The sequence below is a fragment of the Takifugu flavidus genome, chromosome 6 (assembly GCF_003711565.1).
Source record: "Takifugu flavidus isolate HTHZ2018 chromosome 6, ASM371156v2, whole genome shotgun sequence".
Classification (NCBI taxonomy): domain Eukaryota; kingdom Metazoa; phylum Chordata; class Actinopteri; order Tetraodontiformes; family Tetraodontidae; genus Takifugu; species Takifugu flavidus.
Genome location: NC_079525.1, coordinates 7,742,093 through 7,762,002, shown reverse-complemented (window position 1 = coordinate 7,762,002; position 19,910 = coordinate 7,742,093). Strand labels below are relative to the sequence as shown.

The window sequence follows — 19,910 nt, the reverse complement described above, 5'->3', positions numbered from 1 at the left end:
TCTTCGCATACCAGGTGAATTCATTCGCATCATGCGCCCCAATGTGCCCGTGTGTTGTTCGCGTGGCTGCAAACATTAGGGGATCGCGCTGGGGGGTGGTCATCATTCCGGGGGGAGCGGGTGAGTTAGCGTGGCAGCTAGCTAGCTGTCGTTAGCGGGCGGCTGCTTCGTCATTCGCCAGTCTGGAAGGGATGCGGTGCGGGGATGCTGCTGTTGCCTGCTGCGTAAGGGGAGGGCGGGTGATGGTAACGGTAGGGTCCGTCTGGTCTCGGCCCATCTCCGGGAGGAACGACCCCTCCATAGCATCCCTCAGCCGCCCCCACCCTCCACAGACTCCCTGTTCTCCCATCAATTCGAAACTAGGAAAGTGTCGCGTCTCTGCCTGACACGAACAAATAAATTTAGGGGAGAATGGGTGTGAAAATCTAGTCGCGTCCTGCGGCCTCACCGCCTCCCGGTGGCTCTTCGTTGTTAGCCAGTTTGCCAGCTAAGCTAGCCGGCTAACATTAGCACCCCCATCATCACTACCATCCTGCTAGCATCTTTGGCTAGTTGGCATCCTCCAGCCGAGCCACCACAGGCCAGAAGGGTTTACGCAACTGGCTCTACGACCCTGATGTATAACCGAGCCGCTAGTTTACGCTTATCTGAACGACGCCTGATCGGCACAAAAGTCGCCGCCAGACATTTATTCTTGTCTGGCCAGTTAAATTGTACCGGAGCAAGCAAAGCGGATGTTGTTATGTAACACATAATGACACCACACGCCCTTGAAACAAAAGCCGTTGTTTCGATATTTGTGTGCGTGTGTGCGCGCGCGCGTGCGGTGCACGCTCCAACCGTGGCCAATAAACCGGAGGCAGGGTGGTGCTGGTGGTACCGAGGCTATCAGCGGGTCTCACCGTCCTGTCAGCGGCCTTTGTTTTTGTTGTTGCCGGCTCTCACGGTTGTTCTCCAGCTGCGGATCTTTAACACCAATGGTTTCTGTGCACAGAGTGCACCACAAACGCGCACTTGTGAAGGAGGGAGTTTTTAAGTTTTGTCATAGGAAATGGGATTATTTCAGACAAGAAAGCTGAAAGTTCAGCCATGAGAAGAGGAGTGAAATAATACTCAATGTGACTATAATAGATATGCAAATGTGTGGCATGTAGGACTGCATGTTCCACTTACTGAACCTAACAGGTTTCATTCCAATTTAATCACAATTTAAACTTTTCTAATTTGAGAAACAAAAGCCTCAGGCACAGTAAACATCCACATTTGCTGACAGAGTTAATATTATGGTGACAAAGTTCCTGATGCCTGTAGTCACAGTTACACGTTACACATTACCAGCATATGTCTGAGCAGCTGAGTGAACAGTCGCAGGCTGCAAATTAGCATTAAACAGTTTCCCTCTTAAATTATTCTGCCTTGAATAGTTCTGTTGTGCAGAGAACCTATGAAGGTGTTCTGCTCTACTCTGTTCTGTTCTGCTCGCAAGAATGCCAGGCGGGAATGTGACAGTACAATTATCCCAACGATCATGCCTTTGATGTGGGCGGTTATTGGTAATGACTGTTGGGTAAATATCTTGATTGTATTTCATATCAAAGGTTGGTTTCCTGTTTTAATGTAGTTTTTTTTTCAGGTGCAGGTTGGTTCCCACAGGTTTTTATTCTTGGCAGATGAGACGTCTGGTGGCTTATTTAGTCTAAAATCAGGACTAAGTTTTCCATTGGTTACGATCTGATAACACCTACAGCTTGTTTTTCACCTTTAACCATGATCAGCTCAGGTTAAGCCTTCTGAGATGCCAGCAGTGATTTGTTATCCCAAATAGCTGATGTAACACCTCTCCTCCACCAGGGGGCCCTGTTGGCTCTGAGGATGAAGCCGTTTCTGACGGGCTAATCCAGCTGTGACACAACTGCTGCCTCACTCTTGTGTCTTACTACTTCTTCCTTCCCAGGCTTTACTACCACCTCGGTCAATCTTTTCCTTTGGAGGAGTTTGTTAACATCAAAGTTTATCAGTGTTTACACGTTCACTCACAGCAAAGGAAATTAACTCGTGTGTCTGTTTAAACAGTTTCTGTTCAAAGTTCTTAGCTTCTTACAGCCTGGTAGCATAAGCCAGGCTTGGCCTCCTATATGATCATATGTATCACAGGTATCGTCCATTTGAATTATGCTACCTCGTAAAACATTTAAGGCCTTCTGTCTGTTGCGCTTAGGTAGCTAACGGGACTCTGAGCCCAAGTTTCCATCATATGGACCTGGTTCGGGTACGAGTCCGACACTGTAAAACCAAGCTCCATTGGGTTGGCTTTAGTGTACGTACATTTTTAAATGTGTTGCATCCTGATGCAAAGTGCTCAAAACAAACCTGAATCCTCTGAGATGGTGCTGGATGAGAGAAGGAAGGAACATTTCAATGAGAAGAGGTAAAAAGCAGAAGGAAAGAGAAGTGTAAGGAGTTAGTGAAAGAGGTGAGGAGGCAGGAAGTGTGTTAAGAGTCTGAACAATGAGTGGCAGAGGAAACCATCCACTGACCTGTGTGTGTTTTTCTTCTCCTTTTTCTGCCTCCGTTTCCTTCCAGGCTGAACAACTGCAGGAACCCACAACATCCAAGAAGAAGAAGAAGAAGGAGTGAAGGACTGGCTGAGAGAGTGAAGGAGGGGGGAAAGAAACGGGGAGTAAAGTTCATTAAAGAGGTGGGGAAGAGGGGGAGAGAGAGAGAGAAGTGAGGTCAGGTCAACGGGGTGAGACAGGAGCAAAGAGAAAGTGATTGTGGGAGAGAGAAAGAGAGGGCGGCTCAGCAGGTTGGCAGTTGGAGAAAGTGGTCAGGCCGAAGACTAACCCGCCGCTGCTGCATTAACCGGCCCTCCAGCGTCACGGCAACAGGAGGCGGCTGAGAGGAGAGGCCACCATGAGTGACCAGAACGTTGTGAAGGAAGGCTGGGTCCAGAAACGAGGTGAGGATGCTTCTTAACCCAGCAGGAAGTCTGCAGTCACACAACAGTTGTGAAAGAAAGTAAAGCAACAATCCTTTTTGCTTCCTTGAGATCTTCAGTTCATCTTGATCTGCTGCTGATAGTAAATTGAAGCTGCAATTGGAGGCTGTTTTTTCTCCTCTTCAGATTTCTGCTTTTCTTCCCCTTAATTGATCTGATTTGCTTTTCAAATGCTGAGATTATTTTCGTGTTCTTGAAGAGGCCAGATTATAGAGCTATCAGTTTAATAGTAATTTAATATCTTAAATATAGCAACATGTAAAATAAACTCTTCTGAGATTAAGGGATTAAACTTGATCTTGACTTGAAAGGAGCCAGGTGTTACACAACAACCTAATGGTTGTTTAGATTCTCCAGAAGTGTGTGTTCTTGTTTACCTGAGCAAAGTTGCCACCTATAGTACTGGAACACATGGAACCATGTTGTTCTTCATGTGATGGACGCAGAGGCGGCACTGTAGCCTGGTACTGAGGTTTTATCAGTGTGTGTATGTGTTGGCAGGCGGGGGGTTTCTCAGTGGCACTATAAGCAAGATGACTTAATGCTCTGCTTCCTTTCCTGTTTGGCCTCCTCGGGTCCATGAAATGTTTTTCACTCTTCAGCCTGTTTTATTCTTTGTCCATGGAAGAGAAACTCGCTCAGAGAAACTGGCTGCCGGTGATCTAAACTCTGTTTCCACAGGGTTCCCAGTTTGGAATTCTGCGCTGTTGAAGCAGAATGTCTGAGAAGTTTGAGCGGTAGAAATGAGCCTTATAATGAGCTTTCTGTGGTCAAGCTGGTGTAACCTGTTAGTATCGATGCATCTTCTCCTCCTGCAGGCGAGTACATCAAAAACTGGCGGCCGCGCTACTTCCTGCTGAAGACAGACGGCTCCTTCATCGGCTACAAGGACAAGCCCCAGGACTCGGACCTGGCCTACCCGCTCAACAACTTCTCTGTAGCCAGTGAGTGCAGCCCACCCTCACACACACAAACACGCCTCAAAATGCCTGCATGATGCCTACGCCTGTTTCAGAATGTCAGCTGATGAAGACAGAGCGGCCCAAACCCAACACCTTCATCATCCGCTGTCTCCAGTGGACGACGGTCATCGAAAGAACCTTCCACGTTGACACTCCTGATGAGAGGTAAAGCCACCGCTGCCAGCTCACATCCTGCGTTTGCGATGGCAAGCCATCACTGAGCTGTGGGTTCTGCTGCAGGGACGAGTGGGCCGAGGCCATCCAGATGGTGGCCGACTCTCTGGCCAAACAGGAGGAGGAGGGCATCCTGTGCAGCCCCATCTCCCAGATCGAGAACGTCAACGAGGAGGAGATGGACACGTCCATCAGCCACTACAAACGAAAGGTGTGAGCGTCGCCCCAAACGTGCTTCCCTCACCCACAGCAGCAGTTCGTCATCATTCTCCCTTTGTTTGTACAGACAATGAATGATTTTGACTATCTGAAGCTGCTGGGAAAGGGAACGTTTGGGAAAGTCATTCTGGTGAAGGAAAAGGCCAGCGGCACCTATTACGCCATGAAGATCCTGAAGAAGGAAGTCATCATTGCCAAGGTTCTTGCCTGCTGCGTTACTCATTAGAAATGTTGAACATTTAGCTCAGAACCTCAAAAACAAGATTTTTGTTTTCCTCAGAATTAGGAACAAACTCAGGTTTAAAGGCCAAAGATTTGAAGTCTTTTCTCCTTACTGCAGGATGAAGTTGCTCACACACTTACAGAAAGTCGGGTATTAAAGAACACTCGGCATCCGTTTCTCACCGTGAGTACCACTGCCAACTTCATCCCGTCAAAGATCCTCAGAGAGCCTTTGAAGAGCTGATTTTAAATCTCATTGCAGTCTCTGAAGTACTCGTTCCAGACCAAAGACCGATTGTGCTTTGTGATGGAGTACGTCAACGGAGGAGAGGTGCAGAAGTTATTTTAACTGTTACTTAAGACTGTTGATGGTTCAAAGAGCTCTAACGGAGAGCGCTCACTCTGCGCTTTTATTTTTGGACCAGTTTAAAAAATATATTTATAAAAATAACAAAGATAAGAAAGCAGTTCCATAAAAGGAGAAGAATGATATAGAGAGAAAACTGGATTTAACCATGTCATTTATTATTTTTATCCTGAACTCGGTAACTTCTCTTCCGCAGCTGTTTTTTCATTTGTCAAGAGAAAGAGTTTTCTCTGAGGACCGCACACGTTTCTACGGCGCTGAAATTGTCTCAGCGCTGGACTATCTGCACTCTGCTAAGATTGTCTATCGAGACCTAAAGGTAAACCATCACTGAGTTTACAGCAGCCACTATTAAATGGAGGAAGACTTGGACCGAGGTTGAAGAAAAAAACATGGTGTTTGCATCTGGTTGTTGTCCACAGCTGGAAAACCTCATGTTGGACAAAGATGGACACATCAAGATCACCGACTTTGGCCTGTGTAAAGAAGGGATCACTGATACGGCCACCATGAAGACATTCTGTGGGACCCCGGAGTACCTGGCTCCTGAGGTTAGACCTGAATGTTAACGCACACCTTTATGGCAAAACGGATTAATATTCAAGTGTGTTCCAGGTTCTTGAACTGTAGCAACATGAAATGAAGCAATCAATCAATCAATCTTTATATAACATCTGTTACAATCAAAATTGTTTCTAGGCGCTTTACAGAATCCCAGGGCCTGACCCCCAACAAGCAACAGTGGCAAGGAAAAACTCCCCTTTAACAGTATGGAGAGGAGAGTGGAGAGGAGAGTGGAGAGGAGAGTGGAGAGGAGAGTGAGAGGAGAGGAGAGGAGGAGAGGAGAGGAGAGGAGAGAGAGGAGAGGAGAGGAGAGAGGAGAGGAGAGGAGAGGAGAGGAGAGGAGAGGAGAGGAGAGGAGAGGAGAGGAGGCTGTGTGAATGGGTGACAGAGCCTGTCAGATGATCATGTTTCTGGACCCCAGGAGCCTCAGCCTACAGCAGAATAACTAAGATATTAACCTAATAATTAGAGGACCCTCTAAATATGATAATTATGTCTAGGATAATAACTGAAACTACAGAATTACTGACAATAAGCTTATTCAAAGAGGAAGGTCTTGGACAGGGAGCTGGTTCCACAGCATGGATGGAGCTAGGCCTCTGAGGACCTTGTGGGTCAGAAGAAGAATTTAAGAACTCTAGCTGCAGCATGTTGGATCATCTGGAGGCTTCTTAAAGAGTTGTTTGGACATCCTGATAATAAAGAATTACAATAGTTCAGCCTAGAATTAACAAATGTCCATGAATTATAATGATTGATCCCTGGAGAAGCACACAGTGGTCCTGGGATTAACACAGGGATCGCTTCCTTAAACTTAGCTACAGCATTATCCGAAAGACATCTGTTATAGTAAGACTGAGTTCTGAGCATAGAAGAATCCTTAATCATGAATGTAAAAGTGATCAAAGAATGATCTGACAGGAGTGGGTTCTGAGGGAACACTGACACATGTTCTACCTCAACACCATAAATCAGGACTAGATCTAAGGTGTGGTTGAAGTTATGAGTTGGTTGATTTATCTGCTGAAACCAACTGACTCAAGTAATGAAATGAAGCCATTTCTAAAGCTGTCATTTACAACATCTACATGGATGTTAAAGTCTCCAATAATAATGACTTTATTTGTTCTGAGGACCAGGTCAGAGAATTCGGACAGGAACTCTGAATGTGGCCCAGCAGGGGGCCAATATACAACTACAAAAAAAGTGTTTTCTGCCCTCTAGTTCAGATGGGTGATGCCAAGAGTCAGGCTTTCAAATGAACTGGAGCCATGTTTGGGTCTAGGATTAATTAATAACTTGGAGTGATACATTGCTGCCACTCCCCCTCCTTGACTAGTACAAGAGAGGGAGGCTACCACTCTGCATCCTGGTCTGGACCCTAGTTTGTCAGATCACTTTGGGTCTAATAAAATTGGACAAGTTCCTAGACATGAGAGAGATACCGTCTCTCCTAATCAGACCAGGTTTTCCCCAAAAACTGTTCCAATTGTCTACAAGGGACACCTGGTTTTCAGGGCACCACCGTGACAGCAAGCGACGAAGCGACGACATGCAACTAATGTGGAGGGGACCAGAGAATGCTACGGAGTCCAGCATCGTTTTTGTCTAATTGCACACCGACTCTATATTAATTTCGGTTTAACTGAGGAACATCAGTGTGTCATTGAATAAATGACACACAATCCATTATTATTACTGATGTTATCAGAGTGGGCCCAACACCAAACCTGGTGCGACTCCACAACCAGCTTTACTGTCACAGAAAGAATCATGATGGACGTGACCGGAATCAGGATGTGACCACTGGTCACTGATCAGTGCTTCATGTTTTACCGCCTATCAGAGTGGGCCCAACACTGAACCTGGTGGGACTCCTCAACCAGCTTTACTGCCCCTGATAGATTCATGATGAATGTGTCCAGAATCAGGATGTGACGGCTGGGCACTGATCAGTATTTTCTGTTTTACTGCCGCAGGTGCTGGAAGACAACGACTACGGGCGAGCAGTGGACTGGTGGGGCCTCGGTGTGGTTATGTATGAGATGATGTGTGGCCGTCTGCCATTCTACAACCAGGACCACGAGAAGCTGTTTGAGCTGATCCTCATGGAGGAGATCAAGTTCCCACGAACGCTGTCAGCAGATGCTAAGTCGCTGCTGTCAGGGTTGCTCATCAAGGACCCGAACAAACGGTGAACCCCAGTTGGGACCACAGGCATCCCCCAGGTTTACGTTTTCAAACCAAATATCCGTAGAGCAGCAATGAGACCACAGAAGGACCAAGTTCAGCCACTAATAAAGAAACAGACATCAGGCAGCAAACTCTTTCACACTGCAGCTTATTTTGGGATGAGTTTAGGTGGATGTTCAACTGATGGAGACTTTGTCAGGGAACCGTTTGATGTCTGACTTCCTCGTCTCTCTGTCTCTGACAGGCTAGGCGGCGGACCAGATGACGCGAAGGAGATAATGCGACACAGCTTCTTCAGCACAATCGACTGGCAGGACCTCTACGACAAGAAGGTGAGAGATGTTGTCGGGCTTCAGATGTGATATTCTGCTATCAGGATTACCTCATTTCATCAAACATGTCTGTCTGCGGGACGCAAAGTCCAAAATAGACGAGAAGTTACCTCACGGCACCTCAGCCTTGGCGTCGTTCACACCTTTCTACCATTACTATTAATAGTTTGGTGTCTTTCATGTCTAAAATACTGTTGGATTATTTTAGATTTCTGCATAAAATGTGGAACAATTTTTCGATAATTCTTAAGCTTTGAACTGTTTGAACTTTTTGTGCTGTGTGCTAATGCCTGTCTCTCTGTCCCAGCTGGTCCCACCTTTCCAGCCACAGGTCTCCTCAGAGACGGACACGCGCTACTTTGATGAGGAGTTCACGGCTCAGACCATCACGATCACCCCCCCGGAGAAATGTAAGCCCCCCCCCCCATCTGTCTGTGGAGCAATTATGGAAAGATTTACACTCACTTGCGTGAACAGGGCGTTTTTGTTAGGTCACATGGAGGTTTGTGGAGCAGCTGAGGTTCTGAAGGTCAGTGGGTTTTATCCACTAACCTTATCTGGGTTTGTGTCTCCGTAGACGATGAGGACGGGATGGATGCTGCGGACAACGAACGAAGGCCTCATTTCCCACAATTCTCGTACTCAGCCAGCGGGCGGGAGTGAGCTTTGCCGCCTCACCAGTCAGTATTGTTCCCATTCGTGGCCATTTGAGGAAAACACGTAGCCATTCTAGGAAAAGAATACCAGTCTCCCCTCTTTTTCTCCTTCTCTGCCTCCTCACAGATGGGGAGAAGTCTTTTTAGGGACTTTAAAAGAGGTTTTTGCACAGTGGGACAGACCAGCCGGTCTTCTCACATAAAGTCTCCTACAGTTTCAACACTATTTCCTGCAGAAGGCAATGTTTTTTGTCAACTATTCAGTCAGTGTTTAGTTGTCAGTCCCGGGTTTTGTTCTTCTTTTACTTATCGTTTCCCACATTTTTCTTTTTTTTACTTTCTTGCACTTAGTTGGGATGAGCCGTTTTAGGGAACAAAAAACCAAAAATGTTGCCTTACGTGTGCAGACGTTTCGTATCAAATCGACAGGGTGTTGGGGGTGTTTACGTTGAGAGTACATGCATGGCTCGTGATTCACTCATAAAAAGAAAAAAACCTTTCTCGTACAGTTGCCATGGTGATGCACATGCCCTAATCCCATGGTGACAAAGATCATGTCTGGTATAAAATGGGGGGAAAAAAGAGAGATGGCGATGGATGAGTTGTTCCTATCATCATCAGTGTCATGACTTCTTTTAAGGATTCTTTGATTTTCAAACGGGAAACACTAAACTGCCAGAAACTGCACATATTCACTCAGGCGCCACAGAGCACAACCGCATCAGAACTCAGCTAACTGTTTCAGCGATCCACAGCCGCCAGGAGAACCAGGCCTTTCTCTGCTACCCCTAACCCCTCACCCCTTCTCACCCCCCAAACCTCTTCACCCCCTTCAACCCCTCCCTAACACTCCTTACCTCCTCCTCACCCTCCTCAAACCTCCTCACCCCCCAAACCCTCCTCACCTCCACCTCCCCCTTCCCACTCCTCGCCTCTTTAGTCTCTTCTGTTTCCTCATCATAGCTCTAGGATTGGTGGAATGGGTGTTTACGCAGGCAAACATGATGTACGTATGTGAGACATAGGGGGCGGGGTCTAACTGATGCTGTCATAATACACATGCGTACACACACAGACACAAAGCTGTGATTTCTTCAAGCTGATCAGAATAAAGTCGACAGGTTCTCAAACATTCCAGGATTATTTGATAAAAGGAAAACTGTGACTGAAAAGATGATAATTTAACTGACATGAGTGAAAACGTTAGCGGAGCAAACTGGTTTACGCCCCCATCGATGGTTGAGAGCAGTACTTCCTGTGATTGTTGATGGCGCCCCCAGTGGTGTGATGACCGCAGGACAGTTAACGCAGCAGCAACTCACTGGTCAAAGGGTTGTTTCATTTTTCATAAGACAGTTACACACACACACACACACACACACACACACACACACAGGTGTTTGTTTTTTTATTTTTACCCTGTTAGTCAGTCAAACATTCCAGCAAAGGTCAAACATATGGCTTTGTGCAAAGTGACGGCTTTCTTTTGATCAGTTTGTGTTTGAGTTTTTCTCCGACTCAGACTTGTGAATTTGTGTGTAAATGACATGAAAATGATATGAAACATATCAGAATCGTGTTTGGATCTGAGTGAGACTCCTGAAACACATACAGACACACAGACTGTTTTTAGATGAAAGTTCAGAGAATTTATCACAGACTAACTGAATTTAGGCTTCCATGGAGGTGGGGTCTGTCTTGTCAGTATTGTGAGAAAAATATAATTTATATTAACATTCACACATTTTCAAACTTTTGAATTGAGGGTTATCAGTAAATAACTCATGTCATAAGATATCTGAGCCGTGAGACCCTCGTGTGTGTGTGTGTGTGTGTGTGTGTGTGTGTGTGTGTGTGTGTGTGTGTGTGTGTGTGTGTCCATATTCATAAAAAAAAGCCCCCGAAATGATGTAAATATGCAAGTGTTTTGTTTTTGTGGATTCTTTACAGACCAGACATTTTCTCTGTGCAATGGAAACTTTGAAACCTACATTTATTTAAAAGAACAAAGACGGGACACTTGAGCTCTGGCGTTACCGTCTCTATCCCATTGCTCGTCTCCATGGAGATGAGCCCCGCTCTGTTCCGTTGCTGTGGTTTGTGACCATGTGGCCGTAGTCGTGGAGTCTGACTGTCACTTTGTTTCCTGTGGGGACTGCGGCCATCTGGTTTCATCAGGTTCAATCCCACAATCCTTTGCACCTCCTCCCATCTTTTGTACCACAGCATCACTTATTTATGTTTGACATCCCAGCGTTAACGTTTATGTCAGGAAAAAGGCACTGATCGAACGTCGATGATGATGGATGCATTAACTGAAGTCATTCTATTTGTTTTTTGTTGTTTTTTTGCTTTGGTTTGGATGGTTTGTCCGTTTTCTTACCAAAACATTAGAGCAAGAACCCAGTAGTGGACTTGCATTGCCGTGGTAGTATTTATTTTGAATTAAATTAAAAGAAATACATTTCAGGGTCTCTGCAGTCTTGACTTTTTATTTAGTTGTTCAGCCTTTATTTTTCTGGCTCAGAAACAGAGATTGAAGGAACCTGAGAAGAACAGGAACTATGTTTGATTGCCTTTTAAATGCACCTGAAAGTTTCAAATCGTAATGATTCCTAAACCTTTTAATCTAAAAAAGTAGAATAAAGTTTAAACATTCTGTCCAAAATTCAGATGTCAAATGTTTCTTTAAATTAAAACATCCCAAATCAGTTTAAAATGTTTTTATTCTGGTTAAAGACTCCCAGCAGTTAAACACAACAAAATGGACCAATAAAAATTAAATTAGAATACAAGCAGCTGTACAGCCACTTTTTAAAGAACTTTTTTTCCTGAAACAACCAATACAAAAATTGTGATAAGCTCAATCACACGTCCACTGCCTGCATTTGAGCTAAGCTAATTAGAAGAATGAATTTTAGTTGCAAATGTGAACAAACACCCTCAATGTAGCCTTGGTCCTGGTCAGAGAAGCTGGAGCAGGTAGGTGGACCCCTGCTGAGATCTCCCAGCATCCTCGGCTGCTGCAGCCTTCAGTCCGTGACGGTCGGGGGCCAGTCCACGTCCACAGACTAATTGAGACAAAAACATGTTCAGCTGCTGAACTCTGTCCCAGGTTCTGCTTTAGCTCCTCACCTCCACGTCCAACTCCAGGATGTCGGTGTCGGTCTTCAGCAGCTCACACATATTGGGTTGAGTCCGACCAAAGTCTCCATGGACAAACTCTTTAATGTAACTGTTGGTGGATGTTCAGGAAGTCACATTTATGCCACAAACAAACTTGTTAACTTCCTGTGAGCTTTTAGAGAAATTCTGACAGTGAGAAGCTGATTATTTCTGCAGACTTTAACCCAACTAAGCGATGACAGTAAAGAGGATCCAGTTGAGAGGATACGTCCCTGCCTGCGTCTTCAGGCCCAAGTAGAAGTGGTGAGCGTCCACAAACCTGGTGCTCATGCTGTGGATGACCCTCTGACGCACCGCCAGGGCTCGCCGGTGCAGAACCCTGAGAGGCGTCTTCTGGTTCAGAGTCAGATCCTGAACAACAGGAGGACTTTAACCATGATGCAATCTGATTACAGGATGTGGCTCATCAGAATATAGGTATCATTAATGCAAATCTTTAGGGTGCTGAAATGTGACAGTAGCAGGTAGGAGTGTAGTAGGGTGTGTGTGTGTGTAGCTCGGACCTTGATGTCATCCATGAAGCTGAGGTCTTCTCTCTGAATGGCCTTGTGGGTCCAGACAAGCGCAGTGTATGACTTGGTTTTCTCCTCCTCTCCCTCCTTCATCCGGCTCGTGGCCTCCCTGCAGGTGGATCACACAGATCACATCTGATCTGACTCTGTGGCTCTGGCGGGTCAACCGTTAACATATCCAGACACTCACCTAGTCACAATCTGCAAGTCTCTCACCCGGATTTTGTCTGAAGATGCATTGATGGTCTGAAAGCAAGAGCAGACAGCATAAGAAAAAGGAGAGGACTGAGAGTTGTTCACAACGTGGACTCCTGGACCTCCTGAAGCTGCTTCATCTCTACTTTGCTGACTCTGGATCTGTGAGGATTCAGCAGCTCCATCGCAAACGGACGACCTGCCGATCAAAGCAGACCAGGAAAGTCAAACTTTAACCTCAGACAGAGTCAAGCTTTAGAAACTAATCTGACCATTTCCAAGGGTCCGGACGTCCACGTCCTCCCTGCCAGAGGAGGAGAAGTTAAAACCTAGAACAGAAGAGTTGGGCTCAGGTCCAGCTGAGACAAGTGCAGCCGCAGCAGCTTCCAGGACTCACCATCAGCTCTGAAGGTCACCAGGATGGGCGCAGCAATCAACTCCTCCACTGATGACTCCATCCTCCTCTGCCCGTCAATCACCCATGGCGTCTGGGGGAGGCTGCGGCAGAACTTGTTGTACCTGCCTAATATAGTAAGAACGTCAGCAAGCCAAACACACAAACACCTCGTGTCTGAATTGTAGCGATACCTGCAATGAAGAGAGAGACATGGAGACACTGGACGTCCTGTTGGACACAGTGTCTGGACGGCCGTGCCGGAGGTGACGGATAATGCCTGTAACACAATCATCTTCATCATCATCGCCATCAACACCTCCAAAAGGTTTGACAAAGAGAAACTGGTTCCTACTTTAAAAATGCAAAATCTGAAATCTTGTCCAGAGCTTTGACCACCGCCATCCGTGTGAACACCGACTGCACACACACACACAAAGACCAGAACATGATGCTTTTGTTTCCTTTTTAATGTGAAAACTGAATCTAGTTCTGACAACTGCATTTTTTTTTCAAATTTATGAATTTTTTTTTTTTAATTAAAAATCCATTTCCCTCATTTGAAAATTTCTTTTAACTCAGTTTGAAGTCAAATCATTTTCTTGATAATTTAATAATTTTTAGCAGATTAAAACTACATAACCATTTTTTCCCCTTGTTTTCTCAAATGCTTTGAGTTGGACTTTAAACACAGAATTTGAGCGTTTGGCTCAAAACTCTCACTGACGTCAAATCTCTGCCTGTAGTCTTAATCCAGATTATTTAATTCAGATTATTAATTTGCTCAGGTAAGAATGAAACTGCTCACCTGTTTGTTCTTGGTGGGTTTGAAACAGTTGGGACATGTGGACGCACTGCAGGACAGACAACAGAAAGCACATACACACACACAGGATCTTTATCACTTTGAAAAAAACCACTAATATCTAATAATCTCTTATCAAATATTGATTTCTTATTAAAGGTGATGATTAAACTTGACCGTTGTTGGCTGCAGACTCACAGAAAGTAACAGTCGCTGTCCGTCTCTGGGTGACTGAACTCCACACCCACCTCGAACAAACTCTGGAAAATAAAAATGAACTTAAAACTAGGTTGAATGTAATTTACAAACCAAAACAGCTTGGTATGTTTTCGCTCTTTACCTTGGTAACCACGGCAACTCCCCCCAGCTCCTTAGCAATCAGGCCTTGCATGACCCACTTGAATGCTTCCTTCACCTGGATGACGTCGTCCTCGCTGAGCGACATGCATTTCTCTCTGAAGGTAACAAGGGACATCAGAAAGTAGTGGTGGCTCATTCCTACTTTTCAAAATAAAACATTTACCTGACTTCCTTTTTCACATGAAGCCAACAGGAGTGCTGCAGGGTCCAAGAACAAAGTTAGAGTAACTGCAGAGCACTTTTTGAAAGTTCAAAGTTAAAAAAACAGAAAAAACTACATTAAACCATCAATTAATTATTCAATCAATCTAAAATCCAAAGATTCATCCAGATAGAAGCTGCTTCATATGTGATTACACCACAGACACATTGGAGTAGCTTAATATTTTGCTGGATCTGCAGAGATCTGGATATGAAGGACCAGAAGCAGGACAGTGAAGGTGAAAACATCGCAAACTGACTTCTCGAACACACAGCTGAGGAGGCAGAGACACCGACAACACCAGGCTGTCAAATTCATACTGTTCCGCCTTCACCGCTGCTGCTATCTGTGGACAGGGAGGGAAAAAAAAAATCAGCGCCCTTTTCAACTGGGAGGAACAATGTGTTTGACCACGTCTTCACACACCTTTATAGCCCGAGTGACATCACAGAATTCCTGCAGGATACCCAGACACGCCACACACACGTGTGACTCTTCATCCTCCTGCGTCTCCACAGTCACAGTGCCATCCTTTGAAGCATCACCAGTTGCACAATGCTCTAATTTGGCTCGTTTACTTGGTGGGTCTCCCCGCGTCTCTGAGCCTGATGCATCATGGGATTTGGTTTCCTCTGTGGAGTCTGGTGAATCTTGGACTATTTCGTTATTGTTAATGAAAGCTTGAAGTTCCTTGAGCGTCTCCTGTGGGGGGGAAGCAGAGTGGATACAAGTCTGGGATCTTTGTGAGGTGGCTGCTGTGTGAGGTTGAGGAGGTTCACCTGCTCAGGTTGTCTGAATGCAGCCTGAACACTTGTGCAGCAGAACCTGAGCACGCAGCGGGAGCAGCAGCCGGCTGCCAGCAGCTTCTGGACCACCGGTTTGTCTTTCTCCTTCAGAGGCAGCATGGCCCCAACCTGCGGGAGGAACAGTTTCTCTGCACCTTAGAAATGCGTCTTTGAACCGATAAGTCTTGGAAGAATCATCACCAGAAATAAAATGAATTACACGACGTCAAAATGTCCCACGTGTTTGTACAACTAATGTATTTCTCACATGTAAATCTAATGTGCTTTCAAATTATGCATTCAAAGGGGAAGTCAAACAGTTTCTTACATAGCGTTACTACTATGATCATCAAATATGTAAGAAGTAATCTCGAACTCACATACCCGTGATGTTGAAATCAAAAATTACTTGTAGACTGTGTTCTGCTAAGCTAAGTTAGCTAACAGTGAGGATTTTTTTAACAAATCGTCTGGCCGAGCTGATGACAGTAAGGCTGCTGAAGAAACACCTGGTGATTATTCAAGAGAAGGATCATTTTAAATTCAACAGTTCTGCCGAACATGCTCAATGTAATTAAACTACTTGCTACTGCGATGAGAAAGACAAGACCAATCAACCGCGATTATATATTCTTAAATTAATGCCAAACATTCGTGTTAAGCAGCGAGTAAAGATGACTACAAATTTCCCTTTGTAAATTAACTAATTAAACCTACACGCTTTACAAAAGTTATCCAACGAACCGACAAACAAGAAATAAAACAAACCTTAGTAGACGCCGCAAGATCGGAAATCGATACTTACTGTCTGAAACGTCATCACCGTGCGCCGCGCATTTTGACAGCCGGGTCCTTCGTCTTGCTGGCTCTGGAAGGTTCTGAGCAGCGCTTGGTGGCAATATCCTCATCTGAGTCCATCCGAACAAAAAGTGAACTGTTTCATCCTCCGACCACATCGGTCCTTTTTTGAAGACACTTATTAACGTTTTCCATCGATTCGATAGTCAAAATGCCTGAAGCTAAAGCGACTTCGAGCGCCTCAAACACGGGTAAAAACAAAGGAGGGGCGTATCAGGACCGCGACAAACCGGCCCAGATTCGGTACAGTAATATCTCAGCTGCCAAAGGTAGGATAATCATTTTGAACGCTCCACGAAAAACCTATTTTTAGAAACCCAGCTTTGGGCTCATTTCTGGATTGGGGCTGGCCCCATCGTTCGAGGTACCGTTATTCATTGTCATATCCGTATTAGCTTCGACCTGATCCATAATTGAATTCAGCACCGGGTTGGTGTACAATAATGCTCAGTTAATCAATTGATCTTAAATCTCCATTAAATTGGTATTGGTCCCGATCGACGGAAAATGACAGTGACTGCAGAGTTGTGATGAACCAAATGTGAAAGTCGTTGTTTTGAGCTTTTCAGCAGTTTAGAGATTTATGTCATAGTTTTATGATGAGTTGATCAAACTGACAATTCCTTCTGGTTTGGCAGCTGTTGCAGATGCTGTCCGTACCAGCCTTGGACCCAAAGGGATGGACAAGATGGTTAGTAGGCTGGCTTCATGGTGCTCAGCGACATTCTGCAGTCTTCCTAATGTGGCAGGTTTCTTTTTTTTTTCTTTTTTTTTAGATCCAGGATGAGAAAGGTGACGTAACCATCACTAATGATGGTGCCACCATTCTTAAACAGATGCAGGTGCTCCACCCTTCAGCCAAAATGGTGCGTTCCACTGGAGATTTTCTAGAATTACATTTGTTGTTTCAGGATTGGCTGATGTTTAATTTCTCTCACATTTGTGCCGTCAGCTTGTTGAGCTGTCCAAAGCCCAGGACATTGAAGCTGGAGATGGAACAACCTCTGTGGTGGTGATTGCTGGAGCACTGCTGGATTCTTGCAACAGACTGCTACAGAGAGGTACAGACCAAAGTTTTATGAATGCAGTATTTTGTGCAGCTACAGTTCAGTAAGCTCAATAAATGCAGAAATTGAAAGTTCTTTGACTGCTGTGCCGAGCAGGCATCCACCCGACCATCATCTCCGAGTCCTTTCAGAAGGCAGTGGATAAAGGCGTGGAGGTGCTGACGGCCATGAGCCAACCAGTACAGCTGGGTGACCGTGAAACGCTGCTCAACAGCGCCACCACGTCTCTGTGCTCCAAAGTGGTGTCGCAGTATTCCAGTCTGCTGGCACCAATGAGTGTGGATGCGGTCATGCGGGTTATTGACCCGGCCACCGCCACCAGCGTCGACCTCCACGACATTAAAATCATCAAGAAGCTTGGGTGAGTAAAGTCAAATTGCTGCTTCGCGTTTTTTATGTTTCGCAGACTTGTCTGACCGTGTTTTCAGAGGGACCATTGATGACTGTGAGCTGGTGGAGGGTCTGGTTCTGACCCAGAGGGTGGCCAACAGTAGTGTGAGTCGTGTGGAGAAAGCCAAGATAGGCCTTATCCAGTTCTGCTTGTCTCCACCCAAAACTGATGTGAGTCAGAACGTTGTTGGCTGATGTCTGCAGAGTTCACTGCAGTCATGCTTTTCTACCTTGTTTTGCTGGACTGGCTTCTCCTGAGATTCTGTGTGTGTCCGGCGTGTAGATGGACAACCAGATCGTGGTGTCAGACTATACTCAGATGGATCGTGTGCTGCGTGAGGAGCGTGCGTACATCCTCAACATGGTGAAACAGATCAAAAAGGCTGGCTGTAATGTTCTGCTCATCCAAAAGTCCATCCTCAGGTACACAATCATTTAAAGGAACACACACTCTGACCTGAGCATCAACACTGAACCTTCTTCTCTACTGCAGAGATGCACTGAGTGACCTCGCCTTGCATTTTCTCAATAAAATGAAGATCATGGTGGTGAAGGAAATCGAGAGAGAGGACATTGAGTTCATCTGCAAGGTGACAGTCGCAGTATTAAGTATTAGACCCATATTAGGATGTTTAGTTGTTAAACACTACACTGTCCACTCCCAGGCAGATTACTTGCTGAGCCTATACATGCGACTGATCACATTTGTTAATTGGTGATATGAAGTTGTTAATGTTTCCTTGGGTAAACTCTTTCAACTTTTGCACAATAAGTAAAAGCAAAGTCTTCTCTCCAGACTATTGGCACCAAACCCATCGCCCATATCGACCACTTCACCCCAGAGATGTTGGGCACAGCGGAGCTAGCAGAGGAGGTCAGCCTGGATGGTTCTGGAAAGTTGGTGAAGGTATGCATCAGGATGTCAGCAAGAACCAACTAAAGATCATGAGGTAGCTTCCTCTAACTTCTTCTCCACTCCGTGCAGATCACAGGCTGCGCCAGTCCCGGGAAGACGGTGAGCATCGTGGTGCGAGGCTCCAACAAGTTGGTGATTGAGGAGGCGGAGCGTTCCATCCACGATGCCCTCTGTGTCATTCGCTGCCTTGTCAAAAAGAGGTCAGTTACCTCAACAGAAACAGGCTTTCACACGATACACTATTGGTGGTGTTGGACCTCTGACAAAGGCGCTCCTGCACTGACTCGTCCTGCAGGAGCGTAACAAACAGAGGAAGAGTCACGTCTGAATGCTCGCCACTCATTCAGTCCCTGCTGTCTGGGCTGCCTGGTCGGCGAGCACTCCCACACACACACACTATACACACAATGAATCAACAAATCGATGCCTTTTAATTCAGCAGCCTCACCCTCTGGTCATCTGCATTTGTACTTATTGAGCTTTTCTTCTGTTTTTCTCTGGCTGATGTTTCACCCATCAGGGCTCTGATTGCTGGCGGTGGCGCTCCAGAAATTGAGCTTGCTGTGCGTCTGGCTGAGTACTCACGCACACTGGGTGGTATGGAGGCCTACTGCGTACGGGCATACAGCGACGCACTTGAAGTAATCCCTTCAACTCTGGCTGAAAACGCAGGTCTGAACCCCATTTCCACCGTGACTGAGCTCCGCAACAGGCATGCTCAAGGAGACAAGATGGCCGGCATTAACGTGCGCAAGGTGAGTGCTGCTTCTCTCCAGGGATGCATCCACAACAGCACGGTTGTGTCAGCCTGATCTAATTCTTTATTTTTTAATGTGTAATAGGGAGGAATCTCCAACATCATGGAGGAGCTGGTGGTTCAACCTTTGTTGGTTTCCATCAGTGCGCTGACCTTGGCCACAGAGACGGTTCGCAGCATCCTCAAGATTGATGATGTGGTAAGATGATGGTTCATTTATCCACGTTAAAACACAACTTTTGAGCTTTGACTGAGAACTGTTCGGCATAGAGATGGAACTTTAAACCTGTGTTCTTGTGAAACAACAATATTCAACAAATTTATTATTTTTCTCTTTTTTGGCAGGTAAACGCTCGATAAGATTTGTGTGCTGTTACTAAGCCTGCTCAAGCCATGAAGGATCGAGGCCTCTGCCAACTTCATACAATTTCCACTGTGGATGTTCGGTTGCATAAGTTAATAAAAGGCTTGTTTTTGTTGATTCTAGCTGTTGATTGTGATTTATTTTAGACAAGTGTATGGGAAAAATACACATTGTCTCTGCTAAGGAAGAGGTTAGATTTTGGTGATGTTCCAGATTGCCATCTGGTTTCAGTGGCAAACAGAAATAATGTCCCCAACAATATATATGATCTGAGACCTGCATTTTCCTAGTCTGAATCTGTGGTACATTATTGTAGGATTGATGCTGAAAATAGGATACCTTGACATAATAAAATGATTTCTAGCAGTTGGATGCAATAAAGCGTTTCATTACAGATTTCATTCAGTAATTTCATTCAAAAGGGTCCTAACC

The 19,910-nt window shown here is 45.4% G+C and overlaps 3 protein-coding genes across 7 annotated transcripts; 2 read left to right on the top strand and 1 right to left on the bottom strand.

The window, feature by feature from the left end:
• Positions 1 to 2,708: 2,708 nt before the first annotated feature.
• On the top strand, positions 2,709 to 11,159 carry akt3b (v-akt murine thymoma viral oncogene homolog 3b). Its single transcript, XM_057036025.1, has 13 exons — positions 2,709 to 2,959; positions 3,817 to 3,942; positions 4,014 to 4,125; positions 4,201 to 4,345; positions 4,421 to 4,552; positions 4,694 to 4,759; positions 4,838 to 4,906; positions 5,139 to 5,261; positions 5,365 to 5,493; positions 7,486 to 7,700; positions 7,944 to 8,031; positions 8,339 to 8,441; positions 8,609 to 11,159. Exons 1-13 carry the CDS (start codon positions 2,914 to 2,916, stop codon positions 8,692 to 8,694), a joined length of 1,440 nt encoding a protein of 479 aa, XP_056892005.1. The 5' UTR covers positions 2,709 to 2,913; the 3' UTR covers positions 8,695 to 11,159.
• A 236-nt stretch (positions 11,160 to 11,395) lies between these two features.
• pus10 (pseudouridine synthase 10) lies at positions 11,396 to 15,915 on the bottom strand. Of its 5 annotated transcripts, none has more exons than XR_008951047.1 (18): positions 15,511 to 15,803; positions 15,121 to 15,255; positions 14,768 to 15,043; positions 14,601 to 14,687; positions 14,303 to 14,337; positions 14,120 to 14,234; positions 13,978 to 14,039; positions 13,783 to 13,828; positions 13,330 to 13,394; positions 13,169 to 13,254; positions 12,978 to 13,103; positions 12,853 to 12,909; positions 12,703 to 12,779; positions 12,576 to 12,631; positions 12,377 to 12,494; positions 12,133 to 12,258; positions 11,823 to 11,922; positions 11,396 to 11,758 (listed from the first exon to the last, which is right to left on the bottom strand). XR_008951047.1 is itself a non-coding variant. In XM_057035992.1 (18 exons), the coding sequence occupies exons 2-18, from the start codon at positions 15,244 to 15,246 to the stop codon at positions 11,720 to 11,722; spliced, it is 1,614 nt and encodes a 537-aa protein (XP_056891972.1). In that variant the 5' UTR covers positions 15,247 to 15,255; positions 15,895 to 15,915; the 3' UTR covers positions 11,396 to 11,719. The 5 variants fall into 5 exon arrangements, 3 of the variants coding, with proteins under 3 accessions (XP_056891972.1, XP_056891973.1, XP_056891970.1); XR_008951046.1 differs by having other exon boundaries at positions 12,082 to 12,258; positions 15,511 to 15,788; XM_057035992.1 differs by lacking the exon at positions 15,511 to 15,803 and adding an exon at positions 15,895 to 15,915 and having other exon boundaries at positions 12,082 to 12,224.
• Positions 15,916 to 15,961: 46 nt separating this feature from the next.
• cct4 (chaperonin containing TCP1, subunit 4 (delta)) lies at positions 15,962 to 19,595 on the top strand. Its single transcript, XM_057035994.1, has 13 exons — positions 15,962 to 16,253; positions 16,623 to 16,675; positions 16,761 to 16,850; positions 16,937 to 17,045; positions 17,148 to 17,412; positions 17,480 to 17,612; positions 17,725 to 17,864; positions 17,935 to 18,031; positions 18,238 to 18,348; positions 18,427 to 18,557; positions 18,878 to 19,112; positions 19,200 to 19,313; positions 19,460 to 19,595. The coding sequence occupies exons 1-13, from the start codon at positions 16,136 to 16,138 to the stop codon at positions 19,472 to 19,474; spliced, it is 1,611 nt and encodes a 536-aa protein (XP_056891974.1). The 5' UTR covers positions 15,962 to 16,135; the 3' UTR covers positions 19,475 to 19,595.
• Positions 19,596 to 19,910: the final 315 nt, after the last annotated feature.

Excerpts from the sequence above, each read along its gene's own strand:
- pus10 (XM_057035992.1), bottom strand. The coding sequence starts at position 15,246 with ATGCTGCCTCTGAAGGAGAAAGACAAACCGGTGGTCCAGAAGCTGCTG. Across the intron at positions 14,688-14,767 it reads ATGTCACTCGGGCTATAAAG|ATAGCAGCAGCGGTGAAGGC; the intron begins GTGTGTGAAGAC and ends CCCTGTCCACAG. Across the intron at positions 12,225-12,376 it reads GCTTCATGGATGACATCAAG|GATCTGACTCTGAACCAGAA; the intron begins GTCCGAGCTACA and ends CCTGTTGTTCAG.
- cct4 (XM_057035994.1), top strand. The coding sequence starts at position 16,136 with ATGCCTGAAGCTAAAGCGACTTCGAGCGCCTCAAACACGGGTAAAAAC. Across the intron at positions 18,032-18,237 it reads ACATTGAGTTCATCTGCAAG|ACTATTGGCACCAAACCCAT; the intron begins GTGACAGTCGCA and ends TCTTCTCTCCAG. Across the intron at positions 18,558-18,877 it reads CGCTGCCTTGTCAAAAAGAG|GGCTCTGATTGCTGGCGGTG; the intron begins GTCAGTTACCTC and ends TTCACCCATCAG.
- akt3b (XM_057036025.1), top strand. The coding sequence starts at position 2,914 with ATGAGTGACCAGAACGTTGTGAAGGAAGGCTGGGTCCAGAAACGAG. Across the intron at positions 4,126-4,200 it reads GTTGACACTCCTGATGAGAG|GGACGAGTGGGCCGAGGCCA; the intron begins GTAAAGCCACCG and ends GTTCTGCTGCAG. Across the intron at positions 5,494-7,485 it reads CGGAGTACCTGGCTCCTGAG|GTGCTGGAAGACAACGACTA; the intron begins GTTAGACCTGAA and ends TTACTGCCGCAG.